The 21,684-nt window shown below is 38.2% G+C and overlaps 1 protein-coding gene across 9 annotated transcripts in view; it reads left to right on the forward strand.

Moving 5' to 3' along the window:
* Positions 1-233: 233 nt before the first annotated feature.
* Positions 234-21,684, forward strand: part of TCERG1 (transcription elongation regulator 1) — a 62,785-nt gene continuing 41,334 nt past the window's right edge. For 5 of the 9 annotated variants that reach the window (XR_001445592.3, XR_013394936.1, XM_015141130.3 and 2 more), the window contains exons 1-7: positions 234-309; positions 7,788-8,013; positions 8,970-9,122; positions 10,694-11,141; positions 15,318-15,560; positions 20,102-20,164; positions 21,296-21,496. Coding sequence is in view for 5 of the 9 variants with exons in the window: in XM_015141130.3 (XP_014996616.3) it covers positions 251-309; positions 7,788-8,013; positions 8,970-9,122; positions 10,694-11,141; positions 15,318-15,560; positions 20,102-20,164; positions 21,296-21,496 (1,393 nt within the window). In the remaining 4 variants the exon portion in view is untranslated. The remainder of the gene's footprint in view (positions 310-7,787; positions 8,014-8,969; positions 9,123-10,693; positions 11,142-15,317; positions 15,561-20,101; positions 20,165-21,295; positions 21,497-21,684) is intronic. The other 4 variants (XR_013394937.1, XR_013394938.1, XM_015141131.3 and 1 more) reach the window with 1 other exon arrangement.

The following is a 21,684-nucleotide window of genomic DNA, read 5'->3' on the forward strand; positions in this document are numbered from 1 at the left end:
TGCTAAAATCACATTTCCCATAAAGCCCCCGAGCCACCAATCAACTGGCTGTCTTCATACCGCTTTCAAAGTCGGCGGGCCCCTTGCCCAATAGCAAGGAAGGTACCGCCCCCATCTCGAAGATTGATGGAAACATTAACCAACCACATCTCAGGCCTCTGCTATCTCCTCCTCTCTTGTTGGGGATTGACGATTTTTCTAGCCAATAAGGGACGCTGGGTCGGCGGGTGGATGAACGCGGCCCTCTGTAATGGCGGAGCGTGGCGGGGACGGGGGCGACGGTGAGCGATTCAACCCGGGGGAGCTCAGGTAAGGGACGCTGTCCTCCCTCACATCTCTGCTCACGAGAGCCCCAGGGGCTAGACCTGCCATGTGGAGATCCGGGGCGGACGGTGGGTAGCGGAGCCGCGGCCGCCCTGGGCCAGGACCGCATGGGGCTTAAGAAGGGGGAAGGGGAAGGTGGCTTGAATGAGAGCCGGGCCCGGGCTGGGCCAGGGCCTCCTGCGGGTTCTTCGGCTGCTTCCTCGTGCTTTCTTGGGGCTCCGCCGCCCCTCGCGGCCTGCGGCCAGCCGGCCGGGCCCGGTGCTCCCGCCTTTGGGCCCCGCCTCAGCCGCGTGTCGCCTCCGTCTCGGCCGACCAGTCTGTCTCCCGGCCGCGTTCCGCTGCGGGCCTGGTTTTCCTCATCGACGTCCCTGCACTTCGCAGTTACTTCCCTTGTACCGCTCGCCACTTCTGGCTAAGCCTTTTCCACGCCCTCCCCGGCCATTTGGGCTCCCCACGTTTGCCCTTTCATTTCATCCCCCTCATCGCTTGCCTTTCTTAACTTCAGTGGCTTTTCTTCCTTTTTTCATCCCTTTATTCCTTATTATTCTGTAGTAGTGAGTACCAACAACAGTAGCAACCGCTTATTAGGCACTTACCGTGTGCCAGTAAACCGTTTACTTAGGTTTGTCTCATTTAATCCTCAAGACCACCTTTTGGAGTAGTTGCTGTTAACATTTTGCAGGCCACAGACCAGAGGCATCTTCAGTTGTTACTCGCCCATCTTACGGGTGAGATAACAGCCTCGTGGAGGTTGAGTCAGTAGAATAAGATTGCATAGGCGGATTTGTGGCTCCAGGAAGTGGCTTGAACTCAGGCAGTCAGGTTTCAGAGCCTGCAATCCCGATTGGCATTCTATTTGTCTACTACTCGTGCCATTTCCCTGACCAGTGCAGTGACCTTTTTTCCCCTGGAACCTCAATGCCTATGAATTTGTAATTAAAATTTGGTAAAATAAGAGTGACCTGGAGAAATCTTTTGGTCAGTGGTTTTTGAGGAAAAGAGGTGTTATGCTTTATGTGTATATGGTACTTTTTTTTTTTTTCTGTATGGGAGAAATGGCATTTCGGATGTTCACCTCCTATTCTGAATTGTGCTGTTGTCAACATTTGAAAATGAAAAAGAGCAGTGTAGATTATGAGGACTCTTGATACTGTCTAGAGCTTAAGATGAAATTGTGTAAGGAAATGGGTATTATTATTCAAGGTTTTAGAAGAGGAAAATGCCTTTCAGATTCTGCATGGCCACACACACAAATCCCTACCTTGGCAGAAATTAAATTTTGTCTTATTTCAGAGACACATCTGAAATCCTTTAAACTCCTGATGTATACAGTATTAATGAGTGATCAAGGTGAATTGTCAGGATCTTCCAGTATTAGCTATGCCAAGCTTATTCTTGATTTCGGTCTTAAAGGGAGGTTACTTAGCTAGTTTCAGATGGATTTATTAGGGAACATTCTTTTGCATTTTAGAAAGTATCTTTCTAAAGCTTTTAAAAACATCCTTATTAATAAAGCCGTTTAGACTTTATTAATGTTGCACAACTGATTTGAATAGGGCTTTAATTTGCAAATGAATGTGCCCTGTTGCAAATATTTTATACCGTAGCCTCTTGGATTGGAACTTGCTTGCAGAGCATACTGTACAGATCTTTATTTTAGCATTTGTCATGAAATTAGGTGTGTATGTGGCCTCTCTGATGGCAGAAGTTGGGGCTTAATTTTTGCATTGTATTTGTATCCTGAATGTACTTCATGGTGTGTCTGTTATAACCTCCTGACAAATGAGATATTCTGTAGTTATGTTGTAAATAAATGAAGATAGGAGATTTAAAGATACTTCACTTACTGGGCCAACATTTATTGTGTACTACGTGACAGTTGCTGGCAGTAGTTCCCTGAACCAGACCAAAAAAAGACGTTTGTCCTGCAGGAGCTTCCAGCTTAAGTAAGAGCCATCTAAATTGTAAATGAAATCAACCACATCAGATGATTAAATCTGCCTGTAAGTGTGAAGTGACTTACACAAGGTCGCTGGTAGTTGGCAGGGTCTGGACTAAACCTCAGGTCTCCTCAATCACAGTTTATAGAATTCGCCCCTCATATGTCAGTAGCATCTTTTTATTTCTTGCCCCTCCAATTAAAATATTGTCTTTAGCATTGGGGAGATTGCATATCTGGATAGAGTACTTCTGTTATAGAAAAATACCTTATGTTTGTATTTCCGTGATCTTGTGAAATATTTTTGTTATTTTTATTCATGCAAGTAGGCTTTTGTTATTCAGAAAGGTTGTAAGTGGTAGGAATATAAACCACAATAGATGGAAAATTTATAGACATTCCAAATGCCATTAAAGTAACTTCCAGAGTCATTTGTGTAGATCCTTTCCCTAGGGCCTTTGTTTACCTATCAATACTTAAGATACTTGCAATCTAAATTTTCTTATCTATAAAATGAGAATAAGAATATTCTGGTGTTATCACTCACTAGCTGCCTTAAGAAAATTATTTTTCTGTGCTGTCATTTCCTCTGTAAAAATGGTGCCAAACTTACCTTATTGGGCTGTAGTGAGGATTAAGAGTTAATATGGGTAATGTCTGTGTAACCATACTGGTATATAGGAACTTTACTATCATTATTAAAACAATAATGTGTTTTAATGTGTTGCAACAGTGTACTAAAGGGAACTATATACTAGTGGCTAAAGATAATTCAGAAGTAAATGGGAGATTTCTTCATAGCATTTATCATAATTGAAAACTCAAATTGAGAATAATGAGCTTGAGAGGGCCTGGAGAGGCTAGAAGTGGGAAAGCAGTTTGAGCTGACATTTAAACTTGAGGCTGAATAATGAGACGGAGCTAGTTATGTGAAAATCTGGGGAAGAACATGCCAGGCAAAGAGAACAGGTGCAGAGGCTTCAAAGTAATAAACTTGAAATATTTAAAGGAAAAGACTAGAATTTGTGGAAAGGTTAATGTGGGCCAGGTAATACAGAGCCTGATAATAATTATAGTAATAATAGCTAACATTACTAATATTAATACTATTTAACACTTCCCAGTACTATTACTGTACTAATGTTACAGAAACAGTAATAATAGCTAATAACTTAGATAACACTAAGTGCTAAGCACTATTCCAAGTACTTTATTAGCTCATTTAATCCTCACTGCAGGTTCTGGTGAGGTGGTTGTGATGAAGCAGTATGACATGAAGAGCCCAGCCCATGTTCTGTGCGTAATTAACATCAGAAAATGGCAACTTTAGGCCATTCAAAAAAGGAAATTATGTGAATTTTGTCACCATTTTAGTGGCAGACTTTTGAAAACCATCCCAAATTAATAGTGAAATGCCTTTTACAGATAAACACTGCTAGGTTTTGTGGGGGAATGAAAGTAATGATAGTTGAAGTAGTTTACTATGTACCAGGTACCACTCTAAATGTTTCACTGGGATTATCTCATTGAACAGAGATATCAGATACCTTTTCTGTTCCTCACTCATTCACATCTGAGGAAGCTCAAGACTCAGAAATTATGTAACTAGCCTGACAACAAAAGACAGAGTCCTAACAGAGCTTTTTTATGGTTCTGGATCTTAAATACTTAACTTCAAGCTGTAACCAGGAAGTATGAAATTGTAGAGAAATGAATACTGTAGACTTTTTGAAAAAAAGGAGAGGCAGATGGAAAGAAAATCTAAGAGTAGGGTACGTTATTAACTCTCAAGCCTGAAACAGAGTGTCTTTCCTTGGTGGTCAACTTTTTTTTTTGCCCTGAAAGATTGGACGTTCCTTCAGTAACAGTGGCCTCTGTCTTTTGGGGATGCATATAATTTGAAAAAGACCTTTTGACTATTTTGATGCAATCCATATTCTTTCTTTTTTTTTAGACAATGTCTTGCTCTGTCTCCCAGGCTGCAGTGCAGTAGTGTGATCTTGCCTTAGTGCAACCACCACCTCTCAGGTTCCTGCTGTTCTCCTGTCTCAGCGTCCCGAGTAGCTGGGATTACAGGCAGGTGCCACCACATCCGGCTAATGTTTGTATTTTCAGTAGAGAGGGTTTCACCATGTTGGCCAGGATGGTCTCAAACTCCTAACCTCAGGTGATCCACCCACCTTGGCCTCCCAAAGTGCTAGGCGTGAGCCACCGGGTGGCATCCAGCCCACATTCCTTTTTAACTCATATTTTCTAACCTTTGGATTGTAGGATCATTTGCAAATTTGATTAAATATACTTGGTATAGTAGTTCTGGACTTGTTTACAATCCTGGTGTAATCCTTGTTATGCCAGGATTGTAAACAAGTCCAGAAGGCAAATTAGTTTTTTTTTTTTTTAATTTTTAAATTTTTTTTGAGACTTGATTCTTGCTCTGTTGCCCACGCTGAAATGCGGTGGTGCAATCTTGACTCACTGCAACCTCTGCCTCCCGAGTTTGAGTGATTTTCATGCCTCAACCTCTCAAGTAGCTGGGGCTGCAGGCGTGCACCACCATGCTTGGTGAATTTTTGTATTTTTAATAGAGGCAGGGTTTTGCCATGTTGGCCCGGCTGGTCTCGAACTCCTGGCTTCAAGTGATCTACCCACCTCTGCCTCCCAAAGTGCTGAGATTACAGGCATGAGCCGCTGCTCCTGGCCTAAATTGGTTCTTTATTAGGTTTTTTTTGATGTGTTTCAGAATTGAACTATGATGTGGTAAATTTAGAGAAAGTTCAAAGGGTAATCTATAAGCAGAGGGTTGAAAAATGTCAGAAAGTTGAAAGAGCCTGGTAAGGAGAGACTATAAGAATGATTTTTTTCAAATATGTAAAGAATATAAATGTTAATTCCTCTCTTGAGGACAGAAATGTAGATTTTTTATGTATAATGTAGATGTATAATAGCTACTGGGAATACCATGATAGGTAGTCAGTTTGGGTACAGTATCACCTAGGTATTCAGTGGTTCATGCAGCAAATACTGATATTAATATTTATTGAGCCCTGTTATGTACAAATCTCTGTGCTAGGGATACAAGAGTGAACAGAATTCCTACTCTGAAAGGGGCATTTGCCTGTGTTTGAATCCTCTATTTTGTTTATTTATTTATTTTTGAGACAGACCCTTGCTCTGTTGCCCAGACTGGAGTGCATTGGCACAATCTCAGCTCACTGTGACCTCCACCTCCCGGGCTCAAGCGATTCTCCTGCCTCAACCTCCCAAGTAGCTGAGATTACAGGCGTGCAATACCAGCTATTTTTTTTGTATTTTTAGTAGAGATGGGTTTTCACCATGTTGGCCAGGTTGATCTCGAATTCCTGACTTTGAATGATCTGCCTGCCTTGGCCACCAAAGTGCTGGGTTTACAGGCACAAGCCACCATGGGCCACCTGAATCCTGGCTTTAATACTGAACCAATTGTTTGGCCTTGGACAAGTGACTTCTTTGCTTTAGTTCTTTATCTGTAAACTGAGATTAATAGTATCCATCGGGTTGTTTTGATGATTAAAAGACTTAATATTTGAAAAGAGCTTAGAGTAAGCACTGCCTTGCTCATAGTAAGCACTTTTAAGAGTTAATAATTCTTTTACAAAAGCACTTGGGGGAAGAGATAGATAATACTATCTCATGTGACATTACTTATTTGCTTAAATGCTGTGGAGAAAATACATAGGGTGTTGAGAGTGAGAGGTGGTGAGGTAGTGTGCCCTACAGGGAAAGGCTTTCCCTTTAGATAGTGACTACTGATCATGTCCTAAGTTACCCCCTGCCCCCTTTAAAAAGTTTGGAAGTAATTTCAAACTTACAAAATGTCGCAAAAATAAAGCTAGAGTGTATTCAATGTTAATATTTTACCTTTTCTGCTTTACTATTTGCGTGTACACATGCCTCCTCTTTGTTATTCTGAACTGCGAGGGTAAGGTGTACCTATGGCTTTTTACCCCTCAATACTTCAGTATTTTCTAAGAATAGAGATACTATTTTACTTAACTACAGCCTAATTATCAGCTTCATAAATTTGTAATAATACTTTAATATGTTGTGCATATTCCAGTGTTGTCAGTTGATCTGGTAATGCCCTGTATGGCGTTTCCTCCTGTTATTACAGAATTCAATCTAGAGTTAAAATTGTGTTGTTATTGGCCGAGTGTGGTGGATCATGCATGCAATCTCAGTACTTTGGGAGGCCGAGATGTGCAGATCGCCTGAGGTCGGGAGTTCGAGACCAGCCTTGCCAACATGGTGAAACTCTGTCTCTTATAAAAAAAAAAAATTGTGTTATTGTGTCTCTTTAAACTTCTTTAATCTGGAGCATTTCCACGCATTTCTTTGTCTTTTATGGATAACACTGACATTTCTGAAGAATACACATCCCCCTTTTAATAGAAAGAACATTCCTTCTGGCCGGGCGCTGTGGCTCATGCCTGTAATCCCAGCACTTTGGGAGGCGAAGGAGGGCAGATCAGGAGATCAAGACCATTGCCAACATGGTGAAACCCTGTCTCTACTAAAATGCAAAAAAAAAAAAAAAATTAGGCAGGCCAGGTGGCGCACGCCTGTAGTCCCATCTAGTTGGAAGAAGAATAGCTTGAACCCGGGAGGCGGAGGTTGCAGCGAGCCCAGATTGCACCACTGCACTCTAGCCTGGCAACAGAGTGAGACTTGGTCTCGAAAAAAAAAAAAAAGAAAAGAAAGAACATTCCTTATTCTTATTCTGAGTTTGTCTGATATTTTCCTCATTATTAGATTGAGGTTATACATTTTTGGCTGGAATAGGTGATGTTGTATCCCTCTCAGTCACACATTATTTGTCCTTCTTAGATGATAATTAGTTTTGATCACAGGGTCCAGGTATTACCCAATTTCCTTATTACCTAGAGTGTTTTGTTTTGTTCATCCTTTCTTGCAACTTTAAGCAGCATGTGGGTAAAAACTTTAAGATCATCCAGATAACCCCCTTGTCTAAATTTTTGCCTAGACTCGGCATCCCTTGATCATTCATCCAGACTAGATCATCCATTGACGTAAGTTTTTTTTTTTTTTTTTTTCTGAAATGGGGCCTTGCTCTGTGACCCAGGCTGGAATGCAGTGGCATGATCTTGGCTCATCGCAACCTCCATCTCATGGGTTCAAGTGATTCTCCTGCCTCAGCCTCCCCAGTAGCAGGAAGTACAGGCGTGCGCCTCCATACCTGGCTAATTTTTGTGTTTTTAGTAGAGATGGGGATTCACCATGTTGGCCAGGTTGGTCTTGAACTCCTGACCTCAGGTGATCCTCCCTCGGCCTCCCAAAGTGCTGGATTACAGGTATGAGCCACCGCACCCGGCCCATTGATGTAGTTTTTATCATGATGGTTGCAAAATGATGACTTTCCAACTCCAGTTAGACTTAAGAACCTTTTAAATTTGATGTAATTAGAGATCAGTAGCTACATTTTTGTAATTTTAAGAAAGAAAAATTTATTCCTTGCTCTCCCATGTAGGATGGCCCAACAGCAGGCCTTGAGGTTCCGAGGTCCGGCTCCCCCACCAAATGCAGTGATGCGAGGCCCACCACCTCTGATGCGACCTCCTCCACCTTTTGGTATGATGCGAGGCCCTCCACCACCACCACGGCCCCCCTTTGGACGTCCTCCTTTTGATCCTAATATGCCGCCAATGCCTCCTCCAGGAGGGATACCTCCACCTATGGGCCCTCCACACCTCCAGGTAAAGAATGTAGAGGTTGCCATTTCTTTGTTAGCATCATTATCAATATTATATATGGGTTTTGACTTAAAAACTTATATTCTTAAATAGTTTCAGTTTGTAGGAAAATGGGAGCTAAAGAGAAGATCCATATATTAATATGTTTCTTCTAAATTAGTGGTAGCAGTAATTACTAAGGAAATTCACAATAGAACTTTAAATGGTGATAGAGAAGTATATGTATAAAACCAGGAGTCAATAGTTTTTACTTACCTTTAGCTCTGTGAATTGGCTTTAGTAATACATCTTCTTTGTGGGAAATGAAGTTTGAAATCTTAAGATATTTTTGAGTGGAGAAAATTTGTTTTCAATGATATATGTTGCCAGCAAGTCTAAAAATATATGTATATATATTCCTGAGTAGTTATTGTCCCCAGGAAAGTGACAGCAAACACATCTTATAAGCGCAGTAGAATTTTTTTTCTCCCCTGCGGGGAAAAGTAGGGTTATCTTACTATTTTTGAGAAAGATTTATTAGGGGATTTCTTTAAATAAAAACACTTGTGGTATTTTAACCTGTGGCATATATCCCTCTCCATTGTATCCAGACTTGCTGTCTGAAGTGAGGTCATGAAGGTATCAACTCTCGAATGTCTCATTTTGGGATTGTATTTTTTTTATTTTTTTTAAAAAAGTAATCCAGCGCTGTGTGTGTGAAAAGCAGAACATATAGAAAGGAGAGAGCAAAATTCAGTGACGGTGTTATAACCCACAGTTGACCACTATTAGTAGTTTGATGTGTTTCTTTCTAGTTCGGTAATTTTTGTTGCAGACATTTTGCTTCTACGACAGGTGAATGTATTTGAATAGACTATAAAACTAGTTTCTCTTACAGTGTTTTACTTTTGAGTAGAATTCAGTAATAATTTGGAGGAAAAGTAATTAAAGTGACTGTTACTGTCCTTGTGAATTAACAGAGACCACCTTTCATGCCTCCACCCATGAGTTCCATGCCTCCTCCTCCGGGTATGATGTTTCCACCAGGAATGCCTCCTGTGACTGCTCCTGGTACTCCAGCACTACCTCCTACGGAGGAGATATGGGTTGAAAATAAAACTCCAGATGGAAAGGTAAATTATAAAATATAATTTAAGTTGTCATTTTTTTGACAGAGGAGTAAAAAAGAGTTCTGGCAGATTGAGATCAGTGATATTGTCAATTAAGAATGAACCTTGGGTAAGCAGGGAAATGGGGTAAGACTCCAGGAGAAGCTGACTGGATTCGATTTTTGTGCAGCAGATATAAGGTTGCCTGGAGTGCTAACACACATTTACCTGTGATTCTGGAAGCTTCTGGTCACTTTGGTACCATCTGCCTAGCACATACTAAATTTCAGGCTCCTAGAAGGAAAGCAGGTGTTCAGCATATACTGCATTGTTTGCATAACTGGTTTAGGCACATCGAGCCATTCTTATCAGTAAGGGAATGTCAACCCTCCTGAAATCCAAGTTCTCAGACTACAGATAAGGGCCAGCAGGGCTTTCTATGGATAGCTGTCTCAGGTCTGTTATGTTAAATTTCTGCATATAACATGGGTTTTCCTTTGGGTGTTAAAAATACAATGTGCTCATTGTAGAAAATTGGGCTGTGGGGAGGAATTACTTATTTTTTGTTTTGTTTTGTTTTGTTTTTGTTTTTTGAGATGAAATTTTACTCTGTTGCCCAGGCTAGAGTGCAGTAGTGCGATGTTGGTTCACTGCAGCCTCTACCTCCAGGGTTCAAGCAATTCTCCTGCCTCAGCCTGCTGAGTACCTGGGGTTACAGGCACCTGCCATCATGCCTGGCTAATTTTTGTAATTTTAATAGAGACAGGGTTTCACCATGTTGGCCAGGCTGGTCTCAAACTCTTAACCTCAGGTGATCCCACCCACTTCGGCCTCCCAGAGTACTGCTGGGATTACAGGCGTGAGCAACTGTGCCTGGCCCTAAGTTATTTTATTTTTTATTTTTTTATTTTTGAGATGGCTTCTTGTGCTGTCACCCAGCCTGGAGTGCAGTGGTGCGATCTTGGCTCACTGCAACCTCTGCCTCTTGGGTTCAAGCAATTCTCCTTCCTCAGTCTCCCGAGTAGCTGGGATTATAGGCGCCCACCATCACGTCTAGCTAAATTTTTGTATTTTTAGTAGAGACGAGGTTTTACCATGTTGGCTAGGTTGGTCTCGATCTCCTGACCTCAGGTAATCTGCTTGCTTCAGCCTCCCAAAGTGCTGGGATTACAGACGTGAGCCACTGCACCTGGCTATTTTTTATTTTTGAGATGGAGTCTCTGTTGCCTAGCCTGGAGTGCAGTGGTGCGATCTCGGCTCACGGCAACCTCCACCTCCTGGGTTCAAGTGATTCTTTTGCCTCAGCTTCCCGAGTAGCTGGGATTACAGGTGCCTGCCACCATACCTGGCTAATTTTTAAATATTTTTAGTAGAGACAGGGTTTCAACATGTTGGCCAGGCTGGTCTCAAACTCCTGACCTCAAGTGCTCCACCTGCCTCTGCCTCCTAAAGTGCTGGGATTACAGGCATGAGCCACCATGCCTGGCCCTATGTTATTTTTAAATAGCTTTAAAGATAAAATATGGTTCCATTATTGTTTTTAATAATAATTGACAGATTTTATGATAACCATTGATTTTTTGCTTCCACTGCAGGTTTATTATTATAATGCTCGGACACGTGAATCTGCATGGACCAAGCCAGATGGAGTTAAGGTTATTCAGCAATCAGAACTGACACCTATGCTTGCAGCCCAGGCCCAGGTTCAGGCTCAGGCCCAGGCTCAGGCCCAGGCGCAGGCCCAGGCCCAGGCCCAGGCCCAGGCCCAGGCGCAGGCGCAGGCGCAGGCCCAGGCGCAGGCCCAGGCCCAGGCACAGGCCCAGGCCCAGGCACAAGCTCAGGCTCAGGCACAAGCTCAGGCCCAGGCCCAGGCTCAGGTCCAGGCCCAGGTCCAGGCACAAGTACAAGCACAAGCAGTTGGAGCTTCCACTCCTACGACCAGTAGCCCAGCACCTGCAGTATCCACTTCAACGTCGTCATCCACCCCTTCCTCTACCACTTCTACCACAACAACTGCTACTTCAGTTGCGCAGACAGTATCAAGTGAGTACCACCCAGCATGTGTTTTTATATAGGGGCTAGAGAGGTGAACCAGTAGGGGACTACATTTCATATTGATCCCAGTGTTTCTGGTATTATCCTTTAATACCAGAATTATTTAAAGTACATTTTTGGCACTAAAACTTTTGGGTTAGAGGAAAACAGGAATTTATATTAATAGGAGGAAGTATTTGCCCAGTTGCAATTCATGAAGCTAAGTTGAGAAAGTGCAGAGTTAGCTGTTCCGCTTGGCCAATAGTAATGCCGGGCATTGTGGGCTTGCAAAATAAGTGTACGTCTTGGTCCCTACCTTACAGAGTTTCCAGTGTTCCTAATCGAGGAGGCAAGAGTAACACATGTGAAACAATTAGATATTGGTGTGCAAAACTATACAGTGAAAAAGATGTAAGAATTTGGGAAGTGGAGAAACGAGTGGGTGGACTATATGGGTATTTATCATGAAGGAAACAGAGTAGGGTTTAAGTAGGTTCACAGGTAAGGAAAGGATTTTCAGATAGGAGAAGCAACATGAATAAAGGTTAGGAAAATGATAAGTGTAGTTTATGGGGTTTTTAGGAAACTTCTGAGGTGAGAGGGTTTTATTTTGAAGGGTCTTAAGAACTAGGCAAATAGGTAAGACAGGTACCGGGGGTCTGTATAAATGCAGTATTTTGCAAGTTTTTTTGGTGTTGGTTTTTTGGGTGGTGATGAAATCAGGGAGGTTTATTAGGAACTTCTCAGTAATCTCTTTTAGAGTAGTTTCTAGACTGGGATGCGAGTAGGTAAATTGAGGAGTTGCCATAGAAGGCAGCAGTCAGAAAGGCAGGAGAATTTTCAGGTATAAACTCACAGAGGCTCAAAGAATAGATCTTTTCTGAAAAGGTGAGAGTTGATTAATAGCAGATTTCAGGGATGAAGAGAGGGACACAGCTGTTAATTGGCTTAAAAGATTGTCATTAATATGAAAATATTGCTTTCTTTTTGGGAGGTTTATTTCTTTTTTTCTTTTTGTATTAATATATGGATATTACTCCTTACTCTGCAGGTTGAGACTAAGTCCAAAAGTACTTAAATAATGATTTTTAAAAATTCGATTATTTGTTATGACACTTGTCTGAAGATACACAGCTGTTCCTACAGTTTGATTATAATTTGTATTATTTTACTACCAGGATAATTGATAAGAATCAAGAAAAAAATGTGGGTTTTTTTGTGATTACTTCAGGGACTTGGGAATTATTAGTGTGTAAGAAATACGTATAAGAGAGAAATTAATTCACATTGGCTTCAAATTTGAATTTATTTTATTGATAAAAAGCAACTGAAGAAGTTAAGTAAGGTACATATAATACGGGGATAGCCTTTAAAGATCCTGTCAATGGTTTTTAGATAGTTTGTGGGGGAAATGTACTGAACAGGAAAATGTGAATAGTGTTTTACAAGTCTTTGCTTTTGTAGCTAAGGTGAATTTTGATATGAAAGTATAACAGTCATACTAGCTAGTTTGTTAAGGGTCTTTACCTTTTTACAGGCTTAGTGCCTCCCAAACCTCTGGCAACGCAGGAGACTACCAGTTTTTATGGGGGACCTGTGGCAGTAATGGGAGAAGGGGATTAATAAAAGCAATGTAGTTTTATGTGGAGGGTCTGTGTTGCTTAAATTGTCTTTCCTGCGTTCTTAGAAAGGAGAAATAGTAGTACTTCATTTTGTTTTAAGAAAAGTGATTAGCTAGATAACTTAACCATACTATATGTAGTCCATTTCTGTTTTCAGAGTGGTGTGTCAGTAAGCTCATAGCTGTCTTCTGTCCTGTTTGTCAGTTTTGCTTTATTCTTCAGTGATTGGAGGACTTTATTCCCAGAAATATAAAATAGCAAAATCATATTCTTTTTACTGCTTTTAAACATCAATTTTGATGTTGTCTACATATTCCAGTGTCTGTTTTTATTTTACTTGATTCAGTATCATAAAGCGTTGTCATACTGCAGTCTTAATATTTCTCCGTTTATTATATATAGTCACTTGTCTTTTTTAGTTAAGATCTGAGACTGGGTTAGTGTATTTTGAGGCCTAGTGCTTCACTAGTCGCTTTAGCAAATGAAGTTAGTAGGAATTTACCCACTGAAGTCTTAGATACCATTCTCCCAGTTTCCCATTATTTTATTGCTTTTGTTCTTTTCCTGTCATGACTCATGGCTACTAATCAAATTCAGAAAATGCTGTGCTGGAAAGTAAGAGAAATGGGTTGAAGAAATATTTTTTTGTCATCTCCATTTGTGTTCTTTTCCACTTGAAATTTGATGCCCTTATTTATTTTCCTGACTATAGTAGTTTGGATCACAATTTTAGCAATTATCTGAATACTATAATAATATTTAAGTTTTAATTTTCTGAACTACAATATAGGTCTATGGGGTAAATGGGACTAAAAATTAAGAATATATTTTAATCCCAGTTGAGCATAAACTCAGTTTGTGCAAATTCGTGAAAAATGACGAAGAAATCCTACTTCTCAGGGAAGTTGGGAACAATGACTAGATACGTTTTCAGCCATTATAGTGGATTACAAATGCTAAATGGTATATGTATGGGACTGGGCAAATGTTGCATGTACTTTGTATTTTTCACACTGTTATAAAATTATATTAATATGATACTGTACCCTAAGGCTAGGTCTATGCTAGACCAACAATTCATTCCTGGGCCCCTGAAGATACTTGTTTGGCCCTGCTGTCTATTTAGCCAAGGTGAGTCCCTCATTAACAAGTATGAAATTGCTCACATCTTCCCAGCCTAAGTGAGTTTTTCATTATTAGAAGCTAGAAAAAAATACTGACAGATTTTGTTGTCAGTTGGATTATTGGGTGGTTTGTATTAAACAGTGTGCTTTTGTTTAGAACAAAATTGGTATAAAGATTGGGAAAGCACTGTTTTCATTTTATTTCATTTGACAAATTCATTCTTAGTCCAATACAGGTAGACATTTTTTTCTTTACATCAAAAAAAGATGAAGTATTTGTTACCAATGAATTACCAAAATGAATTTTATTTTGGAACTAGACGGGTTATGAATAAATTACAAAATTGTTTTGTAACATGTGAGAATTGAAACTTTTTGAAAAGTATAAAATAAGGATTTTAGTTTTTAGTTTGATTTTAAATGCAATTGCTAGGGATAGAATGTTTTATTTTCGATATTTAAAAATAATGTGTTAGCAGACCCCAAATGATCCGGAATTTCACATTTTCCTGGTCTCTCACAATGGAAACCTCAGTTTTTTTCATTTTTTAAAAATAATGAGAGAAACCTGAGTTGTTTTTGATTCCATTCATTCATATCCAGTTAGTCATTAGTTATTTGCTTATCTTTTTCTATTCTTTTCTTCCTATGCATCTGTGAGGTTAATTCATCAAATGAAACCTGTTTATTACTCTTCCATATAGGAACCTTTAGTTTTCTATATACCCCATTTACCTTCACGAAGTCACACAAATAATGCGAATGCATTCTTATAAAAAGTTCAAAGTCTAACAAAACATATATATTAATAGTAAAATGTGAAAGAGGCATACACAGAGGGTAACTACTGTTAATGTATTTTAGCTTGTATTCTCCTAGATCATTTTCTCTATATTACTTCAGTTCTGCCCTTTTCCTACCCAGTTAAGGGCATACACCTTAGCCTTTTGTTCAAGGCTTTCTAATTTCTGCTTCTGGCCCACCTTTCCAGCCACACATGGTTTTGTTGGTATGCCTACTGTTTCACTCATTAACTGCTTGCCTTCAGTTTTCTAAACAATTCCTTTTTGTTCTTTACCCTTTGCCTTCATTCATACTTTTCTCACTAGTTTATTTTTTTCTTCTTCCTCCCTCCTGCTATTTTCCTTGTTGAAATCTTAATTTTTCAAGGCTCAGCATCCCAATATAATTTCTATACCCTCTCACAGTTAGAAATGTTCTTTGGGTCTTGATTTATACCGCTATGTGTTTATCACATTTTACTTTGTAAATTTCATTTAACTATTTTCAAGCTTCTCGAAGATGAGACCTTTTGACAGATTTCTTGCAGTGCATAGAATGGTCCCTTAAATAGTTAAATTACTGAATGCGTGAATGAATGAATATAGTAAAATGATTTATGAAGGAGTGATACATGTTTTTGTTTTATCTTTTATCAGCACCCACAACACAAGATCAGACCCCAAGTTCTGCTGTTTCAGTTGCCACGCCTACAGTTAGTGTTTCAACTCCTGCTCCTACAGCTACACCTGTGCAAACTGTTCCCCAGCCGCACCCTCAGACGTTACCTCCTGCTGTTCCTCATTCAGTACCTCAGCCAACAACAGCAATACCTGCTTTTCCACCAGTAATGGTACCTCCGTTTCGTGTTCCCCTTCCTGGCATGCCAATTCCACTTCCAGGTAAACCAACAGATTATAATAGTCTTTCCAGCTATGTTTTCATATTGTCAGTTAGTTTGTTCTCATGTGTCTGTTGCGTTTGAAATTTGCCTTGAATCTCACCTGTTTGAAACGTTTTTGAAAGATTCATGGCTAACTGCAATATTTTCTCTTAAGTTTTGGTAAATGTCCTTTTTTTGTTGTTGTTTACATGTCCTAAAATTAGAGCCACATTTAAAGCTACACTTATTTTGAATAATGCCCTCAACGAGTTAAAAATGATCATCTTTTCATGTAAATAATGTTCTAAATGCAATATTTTTGAAGGGTTAAGTCTATGAAGTTGAGAAATCACGTCACAGTAGCTTACACAAGTTGGGTGATTTATGTACAGTGCACTGTTGTAAGCACGTTACATGCATTAACTGCTTTAATTTTCACAACCATCTTATGAGATAGGTACACAGACAGGTTAAATTACTTGCCCAGCATCACATAGCTAATAAGTGATGATGCTGAGATTTGAGCCTGTGCCCTCCACATCCAGAGAGTAAGCTCTTAATAACTATGCTTAGTTATTAAGAAAAAGCTGAGAAATTTTAAGAATTTAAGAAAATATGAGTGACTTAACTATAAAACAATTCATGTAAAACAGGAACTAGAAGGTTCCCTTGTAACAGTTATGAAGTAAAGCATAATGTGCATAATTTAAAAGTTTAAATTGTTATGGTGAATTAATGTGTTATATTGTCTTAAGAGACGTCATTAAAACTTCTGAGAAAGAATTAAGAAATATTGTGGAGTGGAACTCTTACCACAGGGTTTAAAAATGATAGTGTTGGGCATTCCAAATTTGAATGCATTAGTTTTTGTCAAACACATTTAATCCTTGATCCATGGTTCATTCTCCTTGTGTTATAGTTGAAAGTTTTGGTACCTTAGAGAGGTCAGGTTCACAGGGCTAGTTTGTGGCAAAGGCGAATAGAACTTAGGTGCCTTATCTCTCAAGTTCACATTCCACCCACTTATTGCTACTTTTTTATACTTGTTTCTGTGTAAGAATAGAGTTGTGATACATCTGTTTCTTAGATTTGCATACATCTTAATTATCACTATTGCACTGGTTGTCTTTTTCTTTGTGACCATTCTGAAAAGGACACCTTCAGATATACCTTGTCAAGAAAGAAACTAAACATTTCAGGTATTTTTTTGATTTGGAAAACCTTTTATACATTGTTGATGTAGTGTTAGATAATTAAATGCCCATTATGTGGTGTTTAAGAAATTCAAATCGTTTACAAAGAAGAAAACAAAAGATGTTTTTTCTACTGTTAGGGATTATCCCTTTTCTAGATTAAATTTAAGACAAGCAGCTGGATACTTTTCTCTATATGTAATTTTTCTGGGAAAACTAAATGATAGATGGAGAATAGCTTGATATTTGTCACAACCTCTTTTTGTAATTTTGGTCTGCTTTAGGGTTAAGGACAGTATTAAGACCAGATCGTGGATTCTGAGTGATCCGAAGGAGCTGGGGTTGCTAATTTTGTAGAGAGAAGATTGAGAGGTAGCATGGTAATGTTTAAGTATTTTGAAAGGCTGTCATTTGAACAACTTTTGCTTTTCTTTAGAGGTTCTTAATTAGGACTAATGGATGAAAGGTACACAACAGCAAAATTTATTACTATAGAAAGTAGAAGTTTCTCACAATAAAATCCCTCTGGCTCTAGCTTCATTTTGATGTCATATTTTCCCCTGTTGCTTGCTCCATCATTAAAAAAATTTGGACAGGTGGTGGTGACCATTTGAGTCACCTAATGAAGCAATACCTGTGAAGTTTGGCAGTAGAAAGCATTCAATAAACAGCAGCCATTAGGGAATTTTGGGGGTCGGTTGGAAGAGAACTTGAATTGGATAGTCTTAATATTTCTTTGGAGAGAGTGAGTGTCATAAAGTGATATATTAGGCCAGGCACAGTGGCTCATGCTTGTAATCCCAGCACTTTGGGAGGCCGAGGCAGGCAGATCACCTGAGGTCAGGAGTTCAAGACCAGCCTCAACATGGAGAAACCCCGTCTCTACTAAAAATACAAAATTAGCTGGGCGTGGTGGTGCATGCCTGTAATCCCAGCTACTTGGGAGGCCGAGGCAGGAGAATTGGTTGAACCTGGGAGGCGGAGGTTGCTGTGAACCGAGATCACACCATTGCACTCCAGCCTGGGCAACAAAAGTGAAACTCCATCGCAAAAAAAAAAGTGATATATTAGTATCAAATATTAGTTTGTTTATTAAGACTTTTTGGTATTAATATTTGTTCTCTTTTCTCATTTTCCCTTTTAATTCAGTCCTACAAGGTGTTTAGTAAAAAACAAGGACAAAGGAGACTTGTTTTTCTCTTCCCCAAATCTTTGGTTATACAAACAATGAGATCTGTGTCTCCTGGTTTTTCCCTTTTAATTCAGTTCAGCAATAAAGTGAACGGGAAGGATTTGTATGTAATTTGTGTTGGAGGCTTAATTTCTTTTTGAAATAGCCTTGTCTGGGTTCAATGAGGATGATTGAGGAAGGGATAGTCAAACAAGATGAAGGGAAGGAGTGGAAGAATTAGGTAAAATACAAAAGTAGGGAGTGGAGTTTGGACATAAATAGGTCTAGGATTATAGGATTTCTACTTCTAAAACTATAAAATTTTATCTGGAATTTTGAGAAACTTAACTGTCAGTGACATTGGAATCATCCAGAATCCTGAAGGGAATTTTCTCATTTCTTAGATGATAATTTGAGGACAGAGTTGTAGGAAAATTGAACAAATGCTCCCTTTAAGAAAAAAGGTTAAAAATTTAGATTTTTATTTTGTGAGTATTCACAATCTGCATGTAATCACCTTGAGAGAAACTTCAGTGTATCTTTTTAGCATGGGAAGAAACCCAGGACCTTTCTATATGGTCTGTATGTTGATAGTCAAATAGAAGAGTTCTGCTAGCCCAACTGGTTTTCAATAATGGTGGTTAAGCCTACGTATGAATAGATTTGATTTTCTTCTGCATAAGTTGTATAGTTAAAATTATTTATTGGAAGGCGGTTTTGGAGAACAGTCTTTAAGAGTAAAGTTCATATGTTCATAAGAATTGAATTTCCTGTGCTGAGTTTAGTAGGTTCAGTGCTTCTGCAGATGGCAATATTTATACTAATTAAACTTAATACATGCTGTAACTTCGTTAACCAAATGAATTTTTCCATTGCGTTCTTTCAAGATTAGGGAAAATAAAATTATACATATAACTTTATTCAGCATGCTTTCCTCATCCAGTGTTTTTATTTTAGTTTAAAAGTTAATAGAAAGTTTACTTTAAATATTCTTTATATAAAATAGTAATTAAGAAATAAAGGTACTTTTCAATAATTGACACTATTTTTGTTTGCGTGTGTGAACATAGTTAAATTTTATACAAACCCAGGAGTTTAATTTTACTTTTAGTCTCAGAGGTAGGAAAAATTTTTTTCCTGTCCTTTAGTGGGGAAAATAGTTTATTGTTACTATTTTTAATTTTTACAGGGTACCAAACTAAGCTTAGTTTTTTCAGCAGAAAAAAATAAAAAAGTAAAAATTATTGACCCTATACTTTTCTTCAGACTTTGGCCTTTTCCTCTAAAAGTTTTTAATTTCCTCAGTTAATCAGTCTTAGTTTTCCAGCTTTTCATTCTCTTTTTAAAAAGTCACCATTGTAATGCATCATGATGAGTCTTCATTCTTCTAAGAACTGTACATAATTTTCATTATTTAATACAATTACTACTTCTTTAGTCAGCTTAAATGATAGAAGTTTTTGCAGCTATCAGCCCATACAGTCATTAGTGGTATTAAAGGGGCTGAATGTTTCTTAATGTTTAATCCTGCTTCCACAGTGTTCCAAGCCCATGGGGTTCCATAGAGCAGGCACTAAACATGGATATTTTGGCATTAGTGAAATGCTATCTTCCTCTTCATCTTTGCCTTTCTTTTATTTAAAGTATTGTTTGCAGTGGAATATTTGGATCCATCTCATACCTTACTTTCTTCCTCTCCTCACCAACCCTAGCTTATTCCTTTTCTACTTCTGCATGGTTGTACTCCATGCCTCAGCTCCTGCATGTAGTTTCAACTTAGCAGCAGCATAGAGAAAGTGTCTTGTCGGTGTCATGCTGCATCTGCCTTTTACTGGTGTCTGAGCAATGGCAGCATGGGTTTGATGTCCTGTGGGAAAATGACCCACCTGAGAATTTGTTATGTATGTGTAATGAAGGGGCTTTCTTTTGTTGAATTTAAACTCTTGAGACTCCTTCAATATATTCAGAGCTGGTTTGATAAAAAAGGTAATTGATGCTATCATTTAGAATTAGTGTCATTGGATTTGGCAGCACTTCCCACAAAATGTCAAACAAAAAGAAATTTTACTCCATTCTTGGTCTTTTTCATTGGAAATAGCATTCTAAATTGTAGTGGTAAATTATTTCCCTGAATCCCAGTGGTAGCCGACATACAATGGCAGCTTTCCAACGTATGCTTGCTTATCCATTTTACAGGTGTAGCAATGATGCAAATAGTCAGCTGCCCGTATGTAAAGACAGTCGCTACCACCAAGACCGGTAATTTTTAAAACCATCTTAGTTTGTTTTGTCTGTAAGTTGGCATGGTAGTGAATGTTGTTGTTTATCCTTTTATTTATTTTTTGCCCAAGTAAGTGGATTTTTTTATATTTTTCTTTTTAATGAGCAGTATAAATGCAGTTGTCATATTTGGCCAACACTTAATTTTCCCAATTGCCTGTAGTATTAGCTTCTTTGGTTCACAAAAACAAATAAGGTCAGATCACTTTGTATCTTAATTTATGTAATAAGTGTAAACAACTTCATTCTCATATTCATAACATTTAATTTTATTTTTGATGTGTGTTTTTAAGTTAAATATAAAAAAATCATTTCCATGTGTAAAGTGATGTGATTATGCTTGCATGCTAGTGAGTATATGTGTGTGAATACATGTGTATAGTATACATTTTAAAGTTATTGAAGTAAGATAACTACCTGAAACTTAAATTTTAGTATAGGATTTGAGGACTTTTTTTTTTTCCAGTTTTGATTCACATATCCTTATTTTAATAGTATTTTACTTATATATTACCAACTTATTTAGCTGTCTTGTAAAAAATGTAAATCTTGGTTTGTCTTCTAAAAAGTAGACGAGCTTTGCTTTCTCTTAGGAAAAGAGTAAACAAAGGGTATAAGGATATTTGAGTTAATCATTCAGAGTTGATAAACTCAGTCATTTGCTATAAAACTGAGAATATTCATACCCTTTTAGTTACCTTAAAATTAAAAATAATTTTGCCTCAGGAAATATCTGTAGTAAATATGTTTGTTGTCTTCATTAGAATTTGATGTTATCTTTATAAAAATATATTTCTATTCATAAGTAGAGAATATACCATGTTTTTAAATATTTATTATGTTAAGATTTTTTCATAAGTGAGACCCAAATTTCTGACTGTTTTTAAGGGTTGAATTTCTGTGTCTAATTGAATTTAGGCATTAGAACTAAAAATCCAGGGAAATAGAATTAAGTGGTATTTATGTCACCTTTTTATATGATTTTTGTTTTGTTCCAACTGGTCCATTCATTTATTAATATTTAATAGAAAGATTTAGCTCATATTTTAGAGGTTTATTTTGTATTGCAGTTTGATGCTTGGATCTAATTTTTTATTATTCTTTTTTTAGGTGTATTGCCAGGAATGGCCCCTCCTATCGTACCCATGATACATCCCCAGGTTGCTATTGCAGCTTCACCTGCAACCTTAGCTGGAGCAACAGCAGTTTCTGAATGGACTGAATATAAAACAGCAGATGGGAAGACATATTATTATAATAATAGAACATTAGAATCTACCTGGGAAAAACCCCAAGAACTAAAGGAAAAAGGTATATAGTGGTTGTAATGACTTGGGAAATAGTATAAACTGTAATAAGTAGAATGGTATTTAAAGTTCTGAGTTAATTTCTTTTTAACATATTTGAGGGATTTGCTAATTACACAGTCGTTGGATTATTTTTACTGAATTGATAAATATTTATTTTAAAAACTAGTTCTACTTACATGTTATCATTTT

Source organism: Macaca mulatta, chromosome 6 (assembly GCF_049350105.2).
Source record: "Macaca mulatta isolate MMU2019108-1 chromosome 6, T2T-MMU8v2.0, whole genome shotgun sequence".
NCBI lineage: Eukaryota > Metazoa > Chordata > Mammalia > Primates > Cercopithecidae > Macaca > Macaca mulatta.